The sequence below is a fragment of the Rhinopithecus roxellana genome, chromosome 19 (assembly GCF_007565055.1).
Source record: "Rhinopithecus roxellana isolate Shanxi Qingling chromosome 19, ASM756505v1, whole genome shotgun sequence".
In the NCBI taxonomy this organism is placed as follows: Eukaryota; Metazoa; Chordata; class Mammalia; order Primates; family Cercopithecidae; genus Rhinopithecus; species Rhinopithecus roxellana.
The window spans coordinates 69019200-69040190 of record NC_044567.1 but is presented as its reverse complement, the minus strand read 5'-3'; the positions used below and the strand labels follow the sequence as shown (position 1 = coordinate 69040190).

The 20991-nt window shown below is 58.6% G+C and overlaps 2 protein-coding genes across 2 annotated transcripts in view; one reads left to right on the top strand and one right to left on the bottom strand.

Annotated features, from left to right (window-relative positions):
• Positions 1-5995: 5995 nt before the first annotated feature.
• The window catches only part of FAM83G (family with sequence similarity 83 member G), a 35368-nt gene continuing 20372 nt past the window's right edge, over positions 5996-20991 (bottom strand). The window contains 4 exon segments of the mRNA XM_010354996.2: positions 5996-8773; positions 8775-8972; positions 13984-15250; positions 15951-16075. Of these exon segments, the coding sequence (XP_010353298.1) occupies positions 8582-8773; positions 8775-8972; positions 13984-15250; positions 15951-16075 (1782 nt within the window). The 3' untranslated portion in view covers positions 5996-8581.
• The window catches only part of SLC5A10 (solute carrier family 5 member 10), a 45539-nt gene continuing 37874 nt past the window's right edge, over positions 13327-20991 (top strand). Inside the window, exon 1 of the mRNA XM_030922824.1 lies at positions 13327-13389. The gene's annotated coding sequence lies outside the window, so the exon portion shown is untranslated. The remainder of the gene's footprint in view (positions 13390-20991) is intronic.

Here is a 20991-nt window from a genome sequence, read left to right as displayed (position 1 = left end):
AATTAGCCACATGTAGTGACGTGTGCCTGTAGTCCCAGATACTCAGGAGGCTGAGCCAGGAGAACTACTTGAACTGGGGAGGTGGAGGTTACAGTGAGCTGAGTCTCCAAAAAAAAAAAAATTAAAAAAGCAGAAAGAAGAGCTCAGTGAAGTGAGAGGATCTTAGGGACAATCTTGTCCGGCTCTCTGAGTTTACAGATGACACAACTGAGGTCCAGGTCACAGCGAGTCAGGCAGGGACTACTGTTAGAACCCAGGCCTGTGCCTCCCGGCCAAGAGGCTGCCTGAAGCAGCCAGAACGTGGCCCTTCAAACTCCACTTTGTGATGGGAGTGATTCAGTTTACCCAACTATAAAGCAGTGAGCACCCACTCACATCAAGGCTGGGCTTCAGAACCAACGCTGGGGCTGCCTGGATGAAGCAGAGGACGAAGCTTGAGGAACGCTAATTGCTGGGCTTGGCTGCGAGAGGACTGGTACCCTGGCTGTTTGAAGTGCACGCGCCCAGGCGGTCCCCAGAGGCCCTGACCTCACTGGGCTGTGCCCCAGGAATGCCTCATGTCCCAGCACCTGTCCCAGCCGCTGCCTGTGTAGACAGAGATCTTAGGGTACCTGCTGCCATCCCTCAGGCAGGGGCACTGGCCACAGGAGGACCCGCGATGGCAGGGCATGGAGAATCACCACCCTGACCCTCAGACGAAGGGACCCAAGTCCAGCTCCATCACTGTGGGGCTCTAGCCAGTCATTTAGCCTCTGGAACCGGGCGCGATGTCCCACGCCACTTGCAGTAAAGGTCCTTTGCGCCCTCACTGACCTCACCCCTCCCTCGCCCTGTTGCCCTCACCCGCTCCAGCCACACTGGCCTCTGCGCTTCCATGAACACACCAGGCATGTTCCTACCTCGAGGCCTTTGCATTTGCTGTGGCAGAAGGCCTGGAACCTTCTGCCTGGATATCCACGTGGCTCCCTCATGTCCTTCAAGTTTTCCCATTCTCCATCGTCACCCCCGGCCCCGCAGGCCAGCCCCCTACCTCGCTCTGCCCCCATGGGCTGGGAATTCCTACTGGCTTGTGCTCTGTTGGTTCCCTTGCTCACTGGCGCATCACCAGGGCGGCCCGCATGCCTCGTGGGTCTAGGTGAGAGAATCTATGCCAGGGGTCAGCTCGTTTTTTCTGCGAAGGGCCAGAGAGTAAATACTTTCAGCTTCACAGGCCACATGGTCTCTGTCCTCACTCCTCAACTCTGCCCCTGGGGCCTGAAAGTGCCTGCAGACAATACTGCAAGGCATGACTGGGCCTGGCCTGCGGGTTCTGGGCTGCCACTCCCTGCCCTATGGAAAGCGCCTACTTACTGTGCACCTACTGTGTGCCAGGCCCTGGGTGAGCCCCACACACCCATAGATGCTTTCTAGACATCTAGACAGAGGGGGTAAGGAAACAGACCACAGAAATCATAAGAAATCATCAGAAATGGTAAAAATGTGACAAAAGAAGCAAACACGGTAGGGTGGTGGGGCAGAAATGGGGAGACAGGATCAGGGAGTGGGCTCACTGGAGACAGGGCAGTCGGGGGTGGAAATGCCAGCCTTGCTGCAGCCTTAGGGAAAGAGCTTGACAAGTCCAGGAGCGGGAAGCTGGTGGGGCTGGGGGTGCGTAGGGATATGGAGGGGCAGCGATGACCAAGAGCAGAGAGGCAATGGGGACCACTCAGAGCCTCTGGGCAGGGCCTCTGCTGGGTGGGGGTGCACCTTATTCCTAGAATGGTAGAAATGCAGAACCTGGCCAGGCGCAGTGGCTCACACCTGTAATCCCAGCACTTTGGGAGGCCAAGGTGGGTGGATCACCTGAGGTGAGGAGTTTGAGACCAGCCTGGCCAACATGGTTAAACCCTGTTTCTACTAAAAATACAAAAAGTTAGCCAGGCGTGGTGGCACACACCTGTAATCCCAACTACTAGGGAGGCTGAGGCAGGAGAATCATTTGAACCTGGAAGGCAGAGGTTTTTTTAAAAAACAAAAACAAAACAGAAATGCAGAGCCCCAGGTTTTCCTTGCACAAGCCAAGTGCAGGAGGAACCAGTGAGGGGCTGGCAAGGGGACTGGGCCTAGGATGGGGTCAGTAGAGGTTCCAGGGAGTGGATGTGCGTTTTGGAGAGGGAATCCACAGTAGCGGCCTATGGATCATAGGCGGGGAGTGTGGCAAGGGGGAGTCCCAGAGGATGGTGATGGCCTCCATGGAAATGGGCAAGGCTCAGGGGCAGAGGACACCAAAAAGATTTGGGAGAAATCATAGTCAACTCCTAGTGTCAGTGCAGGGCTCAGACCAGCTTCTCTGCTGTCCCACCAAGGATGGGAGATACAAGTTCCATGTGGAGGCCAGGCACGGTGGCTCAAGCCTGTAATCCCAGCACTTTGGGAGGCCGAGACGGGCGGATCACGAGGTCAGGAGATCGAAACCATCCTGGCTAACACGGTGAAACCCCATCTCTACTAAAAAATACAAAAAACTAGCCAGGCGAGGTGGCGGGCACCTGTAGTCCCAGCTACTCGGGAGGCTGAGGCAGGAGAATGGCGTAAACCCGGGAGGCGGAGCTTGCAGTGAGCTGAGATCCGGCCACTGCACTCCATCCTGGGTGACAGAGCGAGACTCCGTCTCAAAAAAAACCAAAAAAAACAAGTTCCATGTGGGAAGGTAGCCAAGAGGGGGCAGGGCACGGGCCCAGGACAGGGCAGCCAAAGCACCAGGACCGGTTTCCAGCCTTCTTCGGCCTCAGACATGTCCTGGAGTGAACAGTTTCCATCGACTGGGAGATGGAGTGAGGCTCCTTCATGCACATGGGGAGCTTGGGGTTCTCAGCTGTGCAGAGCCCACCAGATCAGCCCCATCCTGCACCACATGGCCCACACGTCCTCTTTCAGCCTTGCTCTCTCCCTGTGTACGGGGCTTCCGCCCTTGCAAGCCCCCAGTGATGGCTAGATGGTGCCAGGAGAGGAGTGGCCTTCTGCCAACAGTGTGAGCTCTCTGGGAGGGCCCCTGCCATGAGGTTCCTCCCCAGGACCTCACAGGCCCCGGGGTCAGCCAGCAGGAAGGGCGCATCCTTGGGCCCACCTCTTAGGACGGTGGGACTTTGACAAAGTCATTTCACTTCTCCATGGCCAGGTGCTCCCCACTGTGGAGTGCAGCGGATTATCACACCCACTGGGTAGGATGGGGGAGACCTGAAAGACATCAGGGCGGCATGTGGCCCAGAGGCACATTTGTCACTTGTCAAAAGTGGCCAGTCAGCAGGGCATCCTGGGGGACAACCAGGGCCGTGAAGGACCGGCAGGGTTTCTGGGTACAAGATGAAGGGAGGAACTGTGGGGGTCCTGCGTGGGGAGGAAGGAGCAGGGCGGTGGAAAGACACTTTGTGCAGGGTGAGTGTGGGGCCACATCACAGGAGCAGGCGGGCGCCTCTGAACAGAGCTGGGAGTGGACCAGTAGCTCCAGCCCCATGGGTGGCGGCCTAGAGTGAGGTCCTAGTTTGACCTGTGCCCCAGGAGAGGCCGTTCCCTGGGGATGCCGTTCCCTGGTGCAGTCTTGTTGATTTTGTTCCCAGTGTTTTGCCTCATGGGCAAGTTCTTCTGCTCTTCGGGCCTTGACCTCCCCATCCGTGCCTTCTAGAAGCTGGAATAGACTCTGGGCCCGGCGCGGTGGCTCACGTCTGTAACCCCAGCAGTTTGGGAGGCCAAGGTGGGTGGATCACCTGAGGTCAGGAGTTCGAGACCAGCCTGGCCAACATGGCAAAACCCCATCTCTACAAAAATATAAAATTAGCCGGGCGTGATGGCGCACACCTGTAGTCCCAGCTACTCAGGAGGCCGAGGCAGGAGAATCGCTTGAATCTGGGAGGCAGAGGTTGCAGTGAGCCGAGATCGCGCCACTGCACTCCAGCCTAGGCGATACAGCAAGACTCCGTCTCAAAAAAAAAAAGACTGCAGTTGGTCCTGGGTCACTGGGGAGGGAGGCACAGAGGAGAGGTGGCTATCTCAGACGGTCCCAGGGGGCATCCCGTGCCAGGGTGAGGGGGTGGAGGGGCTGCAGGGTGCCAGCAGGTATGGAGGGGCTGGGTGGCTGGCTATGTGTGCTCCACACCCACTTCCCCATGTCACAGATCAGGGGCACTGAGGTTCAGGGGGTAAAGTGGCCTGCTCAAAGCCATGCAGCTGGGACACAGCAGACCAGGGACACAGAGCCAGGGCTGTGTGGCTCTTGGCATCCGTCAGGCTGAAGCTTGCCCGGGCCCACAGAGAAGAGTGCTCAGGCTGCACGAGGGGTTGGATAGGGCTAGGTGATGTCTGACTTCCTCACCCGGGGGCTGCCAGGGAGTTGCAGGCAACTGCACACCTACTGGGCCTCTAGCAGCAGCAGCAGCAAACCTTCACTGGATGCCATGTAGGGTCCAGTCTATAGGGGAGACAGCAGTGAAAGGCCCACCCCACACCCTTGATCCTGCCATTCCTGCACCTGTGGGACTTCTCTTCAGTCTTAGGGGCCTGCTGCTGTGGAAGGAAGGGCAGGAAGGAGGGAGGCAGGAGGGAGGGTGCATGAACAATAAACTCAAGGAGCAGAGGGGCTGGCACGGCTGTGTTTTGAAAGATGAGAAGCAGAGGCTGGAATGTTCCAGGGCAGAGGGAATCTGGTGAGCCGGTGAGCAAAGACCAGGAGGCAGCTAAGTTCTGGGCATGGGATGAAGGGCCATATGTCTGGCGTGGCTAGAGCCAGAGGCCGGGCACACAGACCCGGGTTCTGTCCAGAGGCATCCAGGGTCCAGCAGGAGTCTGGAGCAGTGACTTTAGGACAGAAGCTTGCAGGCTGCTGTAGTGGGCCTTCTAGAAGTCTCCTGGTCCCTCTTGACCTTCCCTCTCCTGGCAACTCCGATCTCTGATACCTACTAGGGGCTGACTTTGGGGACGTCCTTTCCCTTCCTGGGGCCTCAGTTTCTCCTCTAGTCTGATGGGGCAGGGGCTTGAAGAGTCCATCCTGCTCTGATATTCAGCACCTCTGCACTTCTCTGCTTGGGCTGGAGGCAGATCAAGCCCCCACCCCCCACCACACCTTCCCCTGAACCACCTGCCCTTCCTGCACACACACACACACACACACACACACACACACACACACACAGAGAGAGAGAGAACCAAAGATAAGGACCAGAAGAAGGGGCCGAGGTTCTACTGAAAGCCCCTGGCCAGTTTCCAAACTGGCTGGTCTCTCTAAGACAGGTTGAGAGGCGCCTGGAGGGAGAGGTACAGGAAGCACAGGCTTTGGAGCCAGATCCTATCCCTCCCGGGCCCTGTGTCCCTGGGACTGGGGGAGGCAGTGATCCCTGCCTGGGGGAGCTCGAAGGGGCCTGGGGCCTGCACTTCCTGGGCCTCGTGCAGATGTGTCCCCACCCTAGGAAGCGCAGGTCTCCAGCCTTCTCAGGAAGCTCCTGGCCCCAGAGGCCTCGCATCTCCTGAGTCAAAGCAGAATGGTAGATTTAGGAACTCGGGGTGGAACAAGATGATGCCTGTTACCAGCCCATGTCCCAGACAACAGGGTCCTGCCCTCCCTCTCTGGGCCCCCACTGCCAGGTGGAGGGTGGGATTCTGGTCTGTGAGGCCCATGCCAGGCTGAGGTTGGCCTCCAGGCTAACACTCCTGCCTTTAGGAGGAGCAGTCCCAGGTTCTGTGAGGGCAGGGGCTGTGTTCAGTCAGTGTGGAGACCACCTTCAGCCTGAGACCCAGCCTCTGAGCCACTCCAGGCTTCAGTTCCAAACCCACCGGGGGGTGGGGCAGGAAGCAAGGCTGACCCTCTGTTTCCTGGCCCGCCCAGTACACACTTTTCCTGAGGCCTACTGGTCTTCACGGACTCCTCACAAACTCCTCATCAAGGTCCCCCTGGGAACCGAGGGGACAGGGCTCCACCCTTTATCTCCTGGGGAAGGGGCCAGATTCAATAATAACGCTGCTTTCAGGAAGGGCATTGGCCACTTTGGACTTTATTAGTAACAGTAATGTCCCCTGACATCCACACAAGCTTGCAGCTTCTCCATGGCCAGTTCTTCCCCCAACCTCACAATGGCCCCCGTGATGCAGGCAGATAGGTGAGTGGGGGTCTCCCTTCCTCATCCACAGGCCACTGAGGCCCAGAGAGGGCCTTGCCTGAGGTCACCTAGGGAGTGGCTTGCTGGAGCCCTGGGTCTAACAGCGACTTCAGCCACCCACACAAGGCTCTCTCCCTCCGCAGCTGGACCTGTATGCAGGGGCTCTGTTTGTGCACATCTGCCTGGGCTGGAACTTCTACCTCTCCACCATTCTCACGCTCGGCATCACGGCCCTGTACACCATCGCAGGTATGGCGCCCACAGCAGGGAGATCCACCCAGGGGACGTGTAAAGGGGGCAGAAGGCCACCTCTCCCTACAGGCCTGAGGGAACAGCCCAGGAAGTGGCCCCAGCAGGAACCCCAGAAGTTCCTCCCTGTGTCCTTCCTCCCCGGGGCCAGTGCCCCCTCCAGCAACCTTGCTTCCACTGGCAGGGGGCCTGGCTGCTGTAATCTACACGGATGCCCTGCAGACGCTCATCATGGTGGTGGGGGCTGTCATCCTGACAATCAAAGGTGAGGACAAGGTCTGTGGCCATGGCGGGGCTATCCCCACAGCAAGCCCTATGGAGTCTGGCACTGCCCAGCACTCTGCAGGATTCATGCTGTTGGGGCTCTGGGTAGCATCGCTGGGGGTGGGTGGGTTCAGGAAGTTGAGCCACTAGGCAGTCAGCCCCACTGCTGGCCCCTCAGTGACTGCCCTGGCTGGTAGAGGCTGCCCACCCTACTGCCCCGCTGTTACCAGCTCTGGCCCTGGCAAGGAGCTGACTCAGGAACTCAGGACCAGCCACACCCACATTGGCTCAGCGCTCGATGGTGAGGTGGGGCTGGAAGCGGGTGTGAAAGCACACAATCAGGAGACCACAAAACTGCCTGGGCGGCTTCTCCAATTGTTTAAAAGCATGTACAAAATCCCAAGAGGTGATGCTACCTCCTGCAGGACAAAGGCCAAGGAGGAAAGAAGAGAGCTTGGAGAGATTGGCGATACTAGTCTGGAACAGATAGGAAGCTCAGAGGGCTGCCAGGAGAGAGACAGAGCTCACCATTCCTGGAAGGATGTAAGCAGAGCCAGGAGGATCCCGCAGAGAGTGAACAAATGTCTGAAGACTCTTCCAGACTCAGACACTAGGACCCTGTGGTTGATCAGTTTCTAACCCTTGAATGGCACTTGTTCATTTGCTCTGAGCCTCACATGAACCCTTGGTCTGAATACAGAGCCTGGCCTGAGCTCCATGGAAACGGTGATGCTGGGGGACCAGCATCCAGGCAGCAGGCTGCCTCTTCCATGTCCCACTTGGAAAAGGCTATGGAGTGGGGCCTGGGGTGGAAACTAGTTTCCTACATCCAGGCTTCTCCCTCTCAGACCAGGGGCTCTAGTGTCCCTAGGACCTACCTCATGAGAGGGATCCCAGCAGCCAGGCCCAGTCTGGAAGGGAGGGGAGTGACAGACACAGACAGGCCAGGGCTTGGCCATACCAGGCCCTGACCCGGAGGTAGACAGGAACAGTGAGGTGTTCTGGACTGGAGAGGAAAAGCCCCGGCTTGAGCCCACCAGATGGGCTGTGTGGTCTTGATGGAGGCCCCATCCCTCTCTGGACCTCTGTCTCCCTCTTCTCTGTGCCTCAGGGGGTTGGGGCCATGTCACCACCAGCCACTCTCAGCTCTGCTAAAATCACACCCTTCAGGTGATCAGGATGAACACTTTAGAAGCCTCAGGAAGGTCCTCAAATGTCAAGAAAAATTACTGTTGCTTCCTTGAATCGACAATCAGAAACCTGGCTGAGAACCTCTTGCCCAAGACTGATGAGTGTCCAGAGGTCCAACAGTGACTCCTGCCGGGCCAGCAGGACACTGGGGTGCCCATGTGCAAAATGCTCACTTAATAGTATTATTTTAAATACAAATAAAATAGTCATTCAAATACACCTTTAAAAAAAAAAAAAAAAACCCTCTACCCTCACACCTTTCCAAACACTGGGAAAGATGAGGTGGAAAAAAACTCTAGTTTGGTGCATCAGGAAGTTTCCTGTGAGATGAAGGCAAGGGGGAGCCCGGGGAGTCAGGGCCCCCCAACCACCAAATTGTCCCTGTCCCACCCTGACCCCTCCAGCTTTTGACCAGATCGGCGGTTACGGGCAGCTGGAGGCAGCCTATGCCCGGGCCATTCCCTCCAGGACCATTGCCAACACCACCTGCCACCTGCCGCGTGCAGACGCCATGCACATGTTTCGAGACCCCCACACAGGGGACCTGCCGTGGACCGGGATGACCTTTGGCCTGACCATCATGGCCACCTGGTACTGGTGCACCGACCAGGTGAGTGCCAACGTCTCCCGCCCATCCCACCTTCCTGCCATCCCAGCGCGCTCTGGTAGGTCTGGGTGGCCCGTCTCTGCCCTCCGAATCATGAGTCTGGGCTGGGGCCTCAGAAGGTGTGGCCACAGGCTGGGACAGGCTGCTAGGGGTCTTTGCGGTCCCGGGGGCCTTGAGCCCTCCGTTTAGAATCAGATGAGGCCCACTGGCTACCACCCGTCCTGGCCTTTAGGTGCTTCGACTGAGACAGTTTGGAGTATGGGATTCCGAAGGGACTCGAATGCTCCTCGGTGGCCTTGCCATCGGCCAAGGGGCGGGCATTTCGGGCCAGTCTTGCAGCTGCCAGGATCCGGCAGCAGGTGGGGTACCTGGCCTCCCTTGGCCTGCCAGTGGTGGGGGCCGGCCACGGCTGGGCCCGCGTTTCTGGTAGAGCTCTGGACGCCATCAACAGCAGCGCGGTACCTAGGGGGTCCTGGGAAGCTGTCTTTATCCCTAGTCCCTGAGTCAGGGGCCCTGTGATGATGAAACTGCTGGGCCTGAAAGAGAGAGAGCAGAGAGTGAGGCTGAGCAAGAAGGGCCAACCCTGCCCCAGCACAGGACCCTGTTCAGGCACACAGGAGCCAGCAGGCCCGGGTTTGCCTCCTGGCTCTGCCATTCACCAGCTAGTGGGCCTAGGCCAGTTGGTTTAATCACTCAATGCTTCAGTTCCCCTGTCTGTAATATGGAAATAATCCTGCCCTTTGTGGATGTAGCAAGGCAGCTTCCTCCCAGCTCACCCCCACCAGCCTCCCCTATTTCGACACAAGCCTGGACGTGGTTGGAAATGGGCTGAATGGGGTTGTCGAAAGCAATGCAGGAGTTTCTGTTGAGAGCAGGTGGTGACTCTTGCCCTGCCCCCAAGACCCTGTCACCAGCCCTCCAGGTGACCTCAGATGAACTGCTTCCCGTCTCTGGGCAGAAGCAGATGGTGCCCTTGCTTTGCTTGTCCCAAAGGCCGTGGGCAGCTCCAGGGAGCATGTGCATGGGAAAAGGTCTGGGAAGCAGTGCGCACAGGCCCCACGACTGCCCATGCCTCTGGACCCAGCCCCAGGGGTCCACCATAGGACAAGGCAGCCACAGCCAGCCTCTGTGGAATGAACGATGACAGCGCTCACACAAGCCTTTCCCATGGGGCCTCCCCTGGGAGTAGGCCTGGCCAGCTCCATTCACAGGACAGAGCACTGAGGCCAAAGACAGAAACGAATCTGAACTCAGAGTGGAGTGACTTTTTCATGGTTCCCAACTCTGCTCTTCCTCTCTCAAGCAGCACGGGCTCCATCAGAATCTGCCCAGAGACCCTCCCTGGGTTCCAACAGTAAGAACGGACCCCAGCTGGGAGCTATCAGAAGCTCTGGAAGGCTGGGCCTCAGTTTCCCCATCTGTAACATGTGGTCCTCAAGCAGGGCCCCTTGTACTCCGGCATGCTGTGCTCACAAGCTGCTCACATCCTCCATGCCTCATGGAAGGGCTCTCCAGGGAACACGTGGGCTTACAGGACGCATCTGCCCAGTTCTCCTGGGAGGGCTGAGAGCCAGCCCCAGTGGGCCAGGGGCTGGTGAAAGGTTGGCCGTGGAGGGCACAGTAGGCATGTGGTACCCTGCTAGGCTGAGCCCCTTTACAATTGCCACATCCCACCTCCTCCCAACACAGCATGGGCCTAGCATGGCACGGGCGTCTCTGGGTGGAACATCAGTCAGGAGATTTTCCCATCAAAGCCAAACGAATCTGCACACATCCTGGCCTTGGGGTCAGGGTTGGGCGGGCCCCACTGCACAGATAAGGAGCCCGAGGCCCAGAGAGGATCACACAGGGAGGTGGAGGAGGGACACTGCTGACCCCAGGTGGTTCAGGGCACCAACCAGCATCGGGCTGTAGTCTGGCCTCTGCCCTACCTCCCTATCCTCCTCCCCTCGGGCTGGGTCTGCCTGCTGGATGCGGGGCCTCGGTCCAGAAGCCCAGGCACTAGTCCTGCTTGAGGTTCCTGGTCTCTGCGTGGCTCTCACTGACACTGGGGACTTTTAGGGGCACCTAGGGGTCTGACTCCACTTTGCTGTGGGGCCAGGGTAGCCCTCGAAGACACCCACGGTCTAGTCAGAAGGGAGGCAGCAGTTCTGTGTGCCAAGACCATAGGGGCGTTTTGCTTTTTATTTTTTTTGAGATGGAGTCTTGCTCTGTTGCCCAGGCTGGAGTACAGTGGTGCCATCTCGGCCCACTGCAACCTCCACCTCCTGGGTTCAAGCAATTCTCCTGCCTCAGCCTCCCAAGTAGCTGGGATTACAGGCGCACACCACCATGCCCAGCTAATTTTTGTATTTTTAATAGAGTCGGGGTTTCACCATGTTGGCAAGGCTGGTCTCGATCTCCTGACCTCGTGATTCACCCGCCTCAGCCTCCCAAAATGCTGGTATTACAGGCATGAGCCACTGCGCCCGGCCAATTTTTGTATTTTTAGTAGAAACGGGTTTCACCATGTTGGCCAGGCTGGTCTTGAACTCCTGACCTCAAGTAATCCACCCACCTTGGCCTCCCAAAGTGCTGGGATACAGGCGTGAGCCGTTCACTATCTTCTGGCTCATCCATGACAAATGGGTGGCATTTTTCTAACCAGAAACAAAACCAGTAACAAAGGCAGAGGGTCCAGTGGACAGAGCCCTGGTCTGGGCTCCCATCTGGGCTCTGCCCCTGCCCCTCCCTGGGCCTTGGTGTCCCTGTCTGTGAAACAGGGTGGTGCACAGACCAGAAGGCCTCCCAGGGTCCTGCCAGCTCTGTCACCTGCTGATGCTGCAGCTCCAGGCCGGGTGCCCTCCCTTAGTCAGCAGCAGCCGCCTCAGTCATAACAGCAGCCACAGCTTTCGTGGGCAGCGTGCTGACTCCAATGGCCACACCCCAAAACGTACTCACTGAGAAAGGGAACTCATATTCAACAGAGGCCCTTGAGGAGCCAGGGACAGGCTTGGCCAGCTACACTAGCAGCCTCACTTAAGTCGTTGCAACAACTCTCCTCATTTTGCAGACGAGGAGTCCAAGGTGAAATGGCCACTCAGGGAGTGAGAGCTTCCTCAGGGAAGAGGGTCTGGCTGGGACTGGACACGAGTGCTGGGAGGTGGGGGTGAGCAGTGGCCTGCTGACATCTGAGTGAGGGGGCCAGCCTTGCTATCTGACAGTCAGGGGTGGGGAAAGCCCCTGCCCTATTCAGGGGGACTGGCAGGCCTCACAGCTCATGGAAATTCTGAGCCTCAGCTTCTCCACCTAGGGTGACAGCACCTATCCCAGGGCCAGCTGCCATAAGCACAGATGGAAACATAGAGGCAAATATCCCATCAATGGCAGAATGACATGCAGGGTCTTAGGGAAATGCTTCTCTCCCATGCACCTAGACAGAACCACCATCTAACTCTCTCATTGTCCAGATGGGACAGCTGAGGCCCAATCTGAGGCAAGGACTTCTCCCAAGTCACAGAAAGCTGGCAGAGAAGCAGGAAGGACAGCAGCTTGCCCTGCGTTCGGAGGCTGCAGCCCACAGACACTCCTAGCCTCTGTAATTAATGTTTCCGTGACATCCACAGCTTAGGGGTAAATGCTGGGAGCTATCCGTTAAACTAGCAAGCTTGGAAAGTAAGTTAAAATCACAGAGGCTTCCTACTGCTGAGTTGCAGGTGGTGACTTAAACTGTGGAACTGCAAAGGAAAAATACTTACGTTTCAGAGTCATAGGTCGTACAGCTTTGTGAACATACTAAAAACCATGGGAGTAGCCGGGTGCAGTGGCTCAAGCCTGTAATCCCAGCACTTTGGGAGGCCGAGACGGGCGGATCACGAGGTCAGGAGATCGAGACCATCCTGGCGAACAAGGTGAAACCCCGTCTCTACTAAAAATACAAAAAACTAGCCGGGCAAGGTGGCGGGCGCCTGTAGTCCCAGCTACTCCGGAGGCTGAGGCAGGAGAATGGCATAAACCTGGGAGGCGGAGCTTGCAGTGAGCTGAGATCCGGCCACTGCACTCCAGCCCGGGCAACAGAGCAAGACTCCGTCTCAACAAAAAAAAAAAAAAAAAAAAACCATGGGAGTGTACACTGTGACTGGGTGAATTATACGGTCTGTGAATATCTCAATAAAGCTGTTTAAAAAGTAACTCTTTTGAAATAGAATCATAATATCAGTGCTGGGAGGGATCTCAGACATTATGGGTCCACATTACTGCTCCCTCCTCCCATTCTGCAAATCTGGAAAGGCCTGGTTAGGATTTGCTGAAGGCGCCCAGAAGGGCCGATGACCTCAGGGAGCGTCTAGCCTCCCTCTGCTACTGAACTGCAAGCTTGCCAAACCCCAGGTCTTAAAGCGCCTGAACTCTGCCAGCCATGCAAACACAGTTGGCGCCAATGTCTGCTCCTGGCATCATGAATGTACCAGCTGCTGTCATGAGGGTCCAGGAGATGAGGGTAGGGGTGGTGTCCCCATACTACCCCACCCCACCTCCAGCCCTGACAATTGCCAGGGGTGGTGGGCTGGGCAGGATCCACACCTCCCCTATTGGCAGGTCATGGGACTGAGTCCCTGGGAATGAGCGTACCTCGGCTCGCGCTGCTTGGCCTGCTGAAGTGAGCTCTCCTGGTTGGTTACTGACAGTATTGGGGCTTTGAGTGTGGCTGTTTTGGGCGGGTCGGGGACTAATGGGACATCATCGTGCCTCATGCCCACTCCCTGAGGCCCACCAAGGACCAATCCTGACACAAGCGTCCCTCAGGCTTGGACTCACTCCGTCTCGCACTCCACCCCCAGGTCATTGTGCAGCGGTCACTGTCAGCCCGAGACCTGAACCATGCCAAGGCGGGCTCCATCCTGGCCAGCTACCTCAAGATGCTCCCCATGGGCCTGATCATCATGCCGGGCATGATCAGCCGCGCACTGTTCCCAGGTAGGACGGGCTCCGGGCACTGAGCCCAGGCTGCAGGGCACCCAGGGTTCTGGGACCTTGTCCTGCAAAGGTCACCAGGAGGAGAGGCAAAGGATAGATGTGAACTGTTCCCCAACCTGGGGAGTGGGGAAGAGTGGTCTTCAGGGCCACAATCAAAGGGATTAACATGGATGTGGCTTGGTACAAGGTCTGGACAGGTATCACTTACTGCTGCATGACCTCAAGGCTGTAAATGAATGTCCCTGTGCCCCACCGTCTCCTCATCTGCAAACTAGGGACTGTGTCACCCACCTGGAAGGTGCCATCAAGATCCTCTAACTACAGGCATTGGAGACCTATGGGTGGGGAAACGTGCATTTCCTTAGGTTGCCTTTTCAGGACTCTGGGACCAAGAGTCTCCAGCATTAATGATGGCCTTCCATACGGCCCTGGATGGTTCCCACCCCTGCCTATTCATCAGTTTCCCCATCTGTAACAAGGGAATTGAAGTCATCAGACTCAGGCACACGGTAGCCCAGAAGACAGCAGCCCAGGCTCCTTGGTGGCTGGCAGGGAGGGACTCATGACCCCTGATGTGCAGGGACCCTGACTCACCTGTGCCTCCTTGTCTGGGGAGCGCTGGGCCTGCATCCTCCTCGACACATCTGCTTCTTCTCTCCCCCGACTCTGGGCCCACGGGGAGCCACCCTGGGGTCCAGCAAAGGTCCCTCGGGTTATATGGGGGGCACTCAGCTGCCGGCGTGGTGGTGGGGTTGGCCCGTTGGCCACTTGCTCTGAGTGGCGCCTCCGGAGAGGGACTGAGTGCTCTCTCACCTCATAGTACTCCTCTGACACAGAGGAGGCCACTGAGGGCCGTCGGGGGCCAGGCCCACGGCCGGAGCTGCCTGAGCGGCTGTCCTGGTCACTGAGGGTTATGTAGTCGTCATCATCTTCTTCTTCCGCCCCATCCAGCCCATTGGGGAGCCCCACCCCGAGTCTGTCGGGGTCATCCTGGGTCACAGATAGCTGCCCCTGGAGTGGGGTGTGGCCTGGGGCTGCCATCCTGGGTAGCCTATGGTCTGTCCCATTCTGGGGCGCCTCCTCTTTGGGGAGCTCCAGGGCCCAGCCAGTACCACTGCTGTCCTGGGCTAGTACATCTGCCACAAGGACTGTCCGGGGCTTGGGCACAGGGGGCAGTGGCTCAGGGTCCCCCTGGGGGAGGCCATTCTCAGCTGGGACACCGTCCTGGGGGGCACTGGGCTCTAGGGGAGGGCAAGGTTCTGGACGGGGCCTGCTGTCCTGGCTCTGCTTCCACAGCTGGTGCTGGGCGCTGGCCTGGGAGGTGTCACGGATCTTGATGCGGTTCATCTGGCTGGGCTGGGGGTTCCAGATGTTGGGGTCGATGATATTGATGTAGCCCAGGATGTCGCTGCCAGGCTCCGGGTCTGGCTCCACCCACGTGGGCAGGTACTCAAACATGTTGGCCCTCTCCAGGTGGAGCAGTCCTGGGTGGATGGGTGGCAGCAGCTCGGGGATGTCCCCTGGATGCTCGGCCAGCGCTGGGCCCTTCAGCCCCAGGGGCTTCTTGGCCTCCTGATTCTCAGAGGAGATCTTGGCAATCTCATCAACGCTCTTGGCCTTGACCAGTGCGTACTTGGGGTTGACAAGCTTCTTGGCCACAGAGCCTGCGGGCACCAGGGGGACCACAGAGGGCAGCACGATAGGCTCTGGCTCCGGCTCCTTCTCCATAGGGATGCCCTTGAGGCTCACACTGTGTGACATGAGGTACAGCTCCTGGAACTGCCGGTCAAACATCTCCACCACCTGGCCAGACAGCACGGAGATCACATTCCGGTCCGTCCGCGCGGCCGACCACGTGAAGCTGCAACAGAGGGAGGGGGCGCTGGTCAGGCACACGACCCTGCTTCCCCCAGCAGCCCCTGTGCACCCGCAGCTGCTGAGTCTCAGACTGTGGCCACAGGGCCCTGGGATCGAGAAGTGAATGGGGGCAGAGAGCAGGTGCATGCTGTGGGGTCAGACTGAGTCTGGGATGTCAAGCAAATTGGTGGCACCAAGCCTGTTCCCACCTCTGCAAATGGCACGGCACTGTGCTCCTCTCAGGCTGGTACAGGATTCACTAAGCAGCTCAGAAAGGCCCTGGACACCATGGGGGGTGCCGCACGTGGTGGCCACTGCTGCCATGTGTCTATGCTGCCACCAACCCCCATGTAACCATGGGCAGTGCCCACCCCATGCCGCATGTGGTGGTGCCCACACAGCTGGTCCCATCCCTGAGGACAGCTCTCAGAGTGATCCCCATACGCTGCAGAGGCACATCCTAGCCACACCCCACCTCCAGGCCGGTGACATCTCCAAGCTGGAACAACAGTGTCCTCAGACAAAGCCCTTCTCTGCCTGACTCCAGAGACAGATAGGCAGGTATGCTCCAGCCCTGCACACACAGCAGCCTTGGGATCAATGAACTGGAATAACCAGGGTGTCGTAAGTTAGCATTAAGGACAGAAGCCAGTTGGGAACCAGAGGTACCTCTCCCACAACTTCCCTGAAAGCTGGAGAGTCACCTGTAGGAGCCGCACACAGCCCGGTCTCCATCCACAAACATGAACTTCTGGGCCAGAGCACCCTTGAACTTGGTTGCCGACCGCGTGAAGAACTCGGTTCCCCCGCTGCTCCGCACTCTGAGATTCTGTGTTGGGAACCAAGAGACAGAATTACATGACTGCAGCCCTGACCACACAGGGCGAGGGGAGGACGGCAGCTGCCCAGGGCTCAAAGGGGACTTTGGGGTAGTCAGGAGGGGGAAGGAAGAGGCTACAAGGCCTAGAGAAAGGAGCTGGTGTGTCTGGGACTGCAGGGCCCAGGGTAAGGAGGGAGTTGCTGAGCCGTGAAGCTGCAGAGGGGGCAGGCACTGGTACAAAGCGGGTGGGATTAGATGGTCTGAGCTTTGGCCCCAAAGGTGTCTGAAGAGCAGCATCAGGCAGGAAAAGGCTTGCACAGCCAGCCAGTTTGGGAAATGCTGCCATGGGTAGTGGATGCTGTGGTGGAGTCCTGAGCAGGAGGGTGATGTGCACATGTTTTAGAAGTGTCTCGTGCATGGCTAGGGGGTAATGCAGCCAGAGGAGGGCAGGAAGGGGGCCTGCCCTTCAGAATCTGGGCCTTACACTCCAATAAGTCTGTGGCCCTCCAGGGTGCGTGGCCCTACCAGGCCGCTCCCCTGTGCTTCTCAACACCCCAGTCTCTGCTGGGCTCTGCTCTGAAGGCAGGACTCACAGCAAACCTTTCTCCTTCCCCATGGCCAAGACACCACCCAGCACCCAGGCCAGGTCCTGTAAATGGTCAGAGATTCAATTCAGTGCCGGCTTACACTGTTTGGCCCAGGAGCAGACCAGGAACGCCCTCAAGAGACTGTGGCAAAGGGAGATGCGACCCAAGAAGAAGAGGGCTCCTTGGGCATTAGGAGCACAGCGGGTCCCTCAACTGCCTCAGCTCCAAGGCCAGGCTGTCACCAGCCTTTTCCTGGACCCTGGCCACACAAGAGCCCTCTGTCCCAGTGTGGAGTCTCTGGAGCTGCCAAGGGCCTGTGTGTTGCAAGTTCCAGGTGCTGACTTCCCTTCCCCTGGTAGCAGGGCCTGCTGTGAGGGAGGAGCACATGGTAAAGGCTGGTGCTGGCCACGGCAGACCCCAGGAAGGGCAGGGCGAGCCTGGCTGAAACCCAGGTGTTGAGGATGGCCAAGGGCATCCCTGAGTAGAATCTCAGGTGTAAAGGGGATCTGGGGCTCATCTGGCCCGTGTCCAGGGCAGTTTGTAAGAAATGCTCCTGGGTGCCCTGAGGGTCTGACTCAGGAGACCTGCGGTCAGGCGGGGAATCTAGTTTTAACACCAACTCCAGGGATTCCTGACTGGTCTGCCTGCATGCCTCCTGTGATGGGAGGCTCACTCCCTCCCGAGGGGCTCTGTGCCGGCTGCTGGCTCTCGGCTATGACATGTTCTTTGTCAGGCTGAGCTGTGACTTACTGGTCTGTCCCCTCACCCACTCACTGGCCCCAGCTTATTCACCCCACTCATTCACACAGTCATCAGCCCCTGCCGAGGCCCCCAGCTGCAGACAGAGATGCCTGTGATGAGGATCCCCCCTGGGAGGTGAAGGGGAGGCAGTGGGGTAAACGAAAACGAGCTGAATGCCCGGGATTGCTGAGGAGTAGCCCGAAGTGTGAAGGGCTGGCCGGGAGGCTCCCAGGAAAGGATGACATGGGTCACAGGGGGAGGTGGGGAAGCATTCCAGGGAAGGGACTCAAAGGCCAGGCATGAGAGGCCCTTTATACCAGAGCACCTCAGGGGAGGAGGGGTGGGTGACGGAGCCTGCAGAGCGAGCAGGGGCAGGCTCCTGCACCTTCTTAAGGGCCTGAGCTTGGCCCTGGGGCCAAGAGGGAGCCATGGGAGGATTTAGAGCAAAAGCGATGGGGTTGGGTGTGCATCTCAGGAGCAGTTCTGGCATCAGGGAGTGGGTGTGTGAAGTGAATGCTATGGGAGAGGAGGGGAGCCTGAGAGAGCAGAGCCGCCCGCCATGCCATCCAGCCTCCTGCCCCGCCAGTCCTTTCCGTGTCCCAGACCCCTAGGGCTGGGGTGGCCCCAGGCCAGCAACCACAGAGGCGGGCAGGTGTGGGCCGTGGGTGAGTCCCTGTCTGATGCCCACCCGTGGGATAAACGATCACCTTGTCATAGGGCCCAGTGTAGAAGGCAGATAAGCTCTGCTCTGGGCCGCCCTCGCCGGCCCCCACCCCGCCCCGCAGGCTGCAGGTCTGCACACAGCCAGCTCAGCAGGAAGCTGGCCACGGCCCAGGACAATTAGCACTCGTGACTTTGTACCCAACACGGAGCACGCTCAGGGTTGAGAAGTCAGACAAAGATCCTGGAGGTGGTACAAGGCCTTCCCTGTCACTGAGCCCAACCAAGCCCAGCTCCATCGCCTCCTGCAGGCTCCTGGCCCAGCCACAGGCCCCTCCTTAGCTTGGAAAATTGGCCACCAGCATCAGGACCCCTCTGGACAGTGTCTGTCCCCACCCATTCCAAACCTTGTCCTGATGAGGGCTCAGAAAGTCACCACTTCCATCTCAGAGTGACTCAGCCTCCATGTGAGGCGCAGACCTTGGCTGGGCTGCTGACTCGCTGTGTGACTCGAAGCAAGTCCTGGGCCGTTGCTGGGCCTTAGTCTCCCTTAGCACACAGCAGGGCGGGCCTCCAACTCTTAGGCCCGTTCTACCTGGGGCTCAGCAGCAGGTGGGGGCCTGCAGCAGAGCCCCCCACCTCCTGCCTCGTGACCTGCTCCCCAGCTTGTGCCTGGATGGGCCCCACCCCACCGGGCCTGGCCTGGATGAGGTAACGTCTCAAGACTCTGGGCTCGCGTGTGCAGAGGTGGAGGATCCCACAAAGCCACATTGTCTCTGAGCTCCTGGGACACCCCCGGCAGAGAACAGCAAATGGGTGGAGGGACGCCGGGGCTGACCCAAGAGGGGTGCCCTGGGCAAGTCTTTGGACCCTCTGGGACCTCAGTTTCCTCATACGTAAGAGAGGACGTCAAGGGCGAGTCAGGGCAGGAGAGGATGGCCAAGCGGTGCTTCATCTGCTCTCAGAGGGTGGCAAGGCGGGGACTCCAGGGCTGGGGCAAACTACAGCACCCTGCCCCCAATCCCCGCAGGCCTCTAGGCCACATGTGCTTAAAGGACACGTGATCCAACTGTACCAAACCCGCTGGTGGGACGCAGAGGGGGCTGAGCCCAGGTGTCCCTGGAGCAGAGTGGGTCTAGGGTCTAGGCATTCCTGAGCTCCAGTCAAACAGGCTCCAGTCCTAGCACCAAATGGACGCCAACCAAGGCCATTCTTTCCATGCCTCAGTTTTCTCATCTATGAAAGGGCCTACTCATCCTTGTGCTGCAAGTCTGCTGTGAGGACTGAATAGAGCCACAGTATAGGTGGGGTCCACCCAGGGAAAGTGTCTGGCTCCCAGTGGGTGCCCCATGAACTGGAAGTGGCACAGTGGGCTGTGGGGGACCAACACAGAGGACCACAAAACATTCAGGAAGGCACGGACTCCCCAGGGAGGCCAAGACTGTCAGCCATATGGGGTGGGTGGTTGGTGGGCTCAGGGAGGGGAAGTGACCTGCCCACTGTCTCCCAGTAGCCCTGGGCTGGGCCGGGACTGAGGACAGGGTTTCTTCATCACCCACCTCCTCAGGGCCCTGTCGGCATCTCCTGGCCCAGCAGAGGAGTGGGGAGGCCCAGAGATGCATCCTGACCAGGTCTGAGCTGGGAACATTGAGGCCAGGCCAGACCTAGTGTGAGGAATGCAAGGAACAGAGCCGAACATGGCGGCGGGAGCCTGGCTGCCTGAGGTGCTGGCCCCCAGCAGCCTCCCCTCTCCTCTACAGGGCCTGTCTCGATCTCTGTGGAGGGTGGGGAAGGGCGGTCAACACTCACCCTGGCCTTCTCCAGGCTGTTGTGAAGTTGGGGTGGTGGGCCCTTTGTGAACCACATTTGGCCCAAAGTATGTGACGGCATGAAGGGGCAGGGCCAGCCTAGCTCCAAGGCCCTGGTCTGAGGGGCTCCTCTCTCCCCTAGGCCAGGGCTGCTCAGCCTCTGTGCAACTGATACACGTCCCCTTTTGTGTGGGACCTGTCCCCAGCAGTGTAGGATGTTTAACATCCTTGGCCACTCAATGCTGGTAGTACCCCTTAGGTATGACAGTTAAAAATGCCCAATGTCCCTCGGCAGAGTGAATACCCCCGTTCGAGAACCCCTGCCTTATACCGTGAATCCATCACAGACCCAGGCCCAAGTAGAGACAGCAAGACCCAGGCATCCCCGGGGACCGGGGGAACCCGGGCAGCGTAAGGGCTGCGTCGGGCGTGTCCAGCGTGAGGCCTGAGCGGCAATGATCCTCACGTCCTCACCGCGTGCCTTCCCATGGCCATCCCAGCTGATGTTTCTTTGTTCATCAGAAACGGGAAACAGGTCTGGCCTTTGCCCAGGGGCTGCTAGTTTTTCCAGTTTGGCTGTACGAAGCCAACTAGCTTTTCAGACGGCCCAGGCGTCTCATGGCTCTTGTCTGTCCTAAGCTGGGAACCTCAGGCCCAGCCTGTCTCCTGTTAGCCCGGGAGCATCCCCCCACACCCAGTATCACCCCCAAAAGCAGCCAAGTCATGCGGCCTGATCTTGTGACCCTAGGGGATGGCAGTAAAAGGTCTGGTCCTCTTCCCAAGGCCTGCTCCCCATTTGTCATTTGGGGTAATCATTTCCGTACTCCCACCTGGAAGGCCATCAGGGGCCAGCCAGGGCGACTGGCTGAGGTGCTCAGGAATGGCTGGGAGCTCCACACTTGGGGAGACACTGGTGCACGCTGCTGCCGCCTCACCTGGGGACCAGGAGTGGGCTCGGCCCAAGCAACAGGGCAGAGTTTCGAGAGTGTGTTGGTGTGGGCTCCAAGCTCAGGAAGAAGGAGCTGAGTCAGGGTGAACCACGGCCAGACCCTGGCGCAGAGGGAAAGAAAGTCGCTTAGCACTCAGACCAGAGCTGCGTCTCACGGTGGGGCTGTGCCTGTCCCCAGCC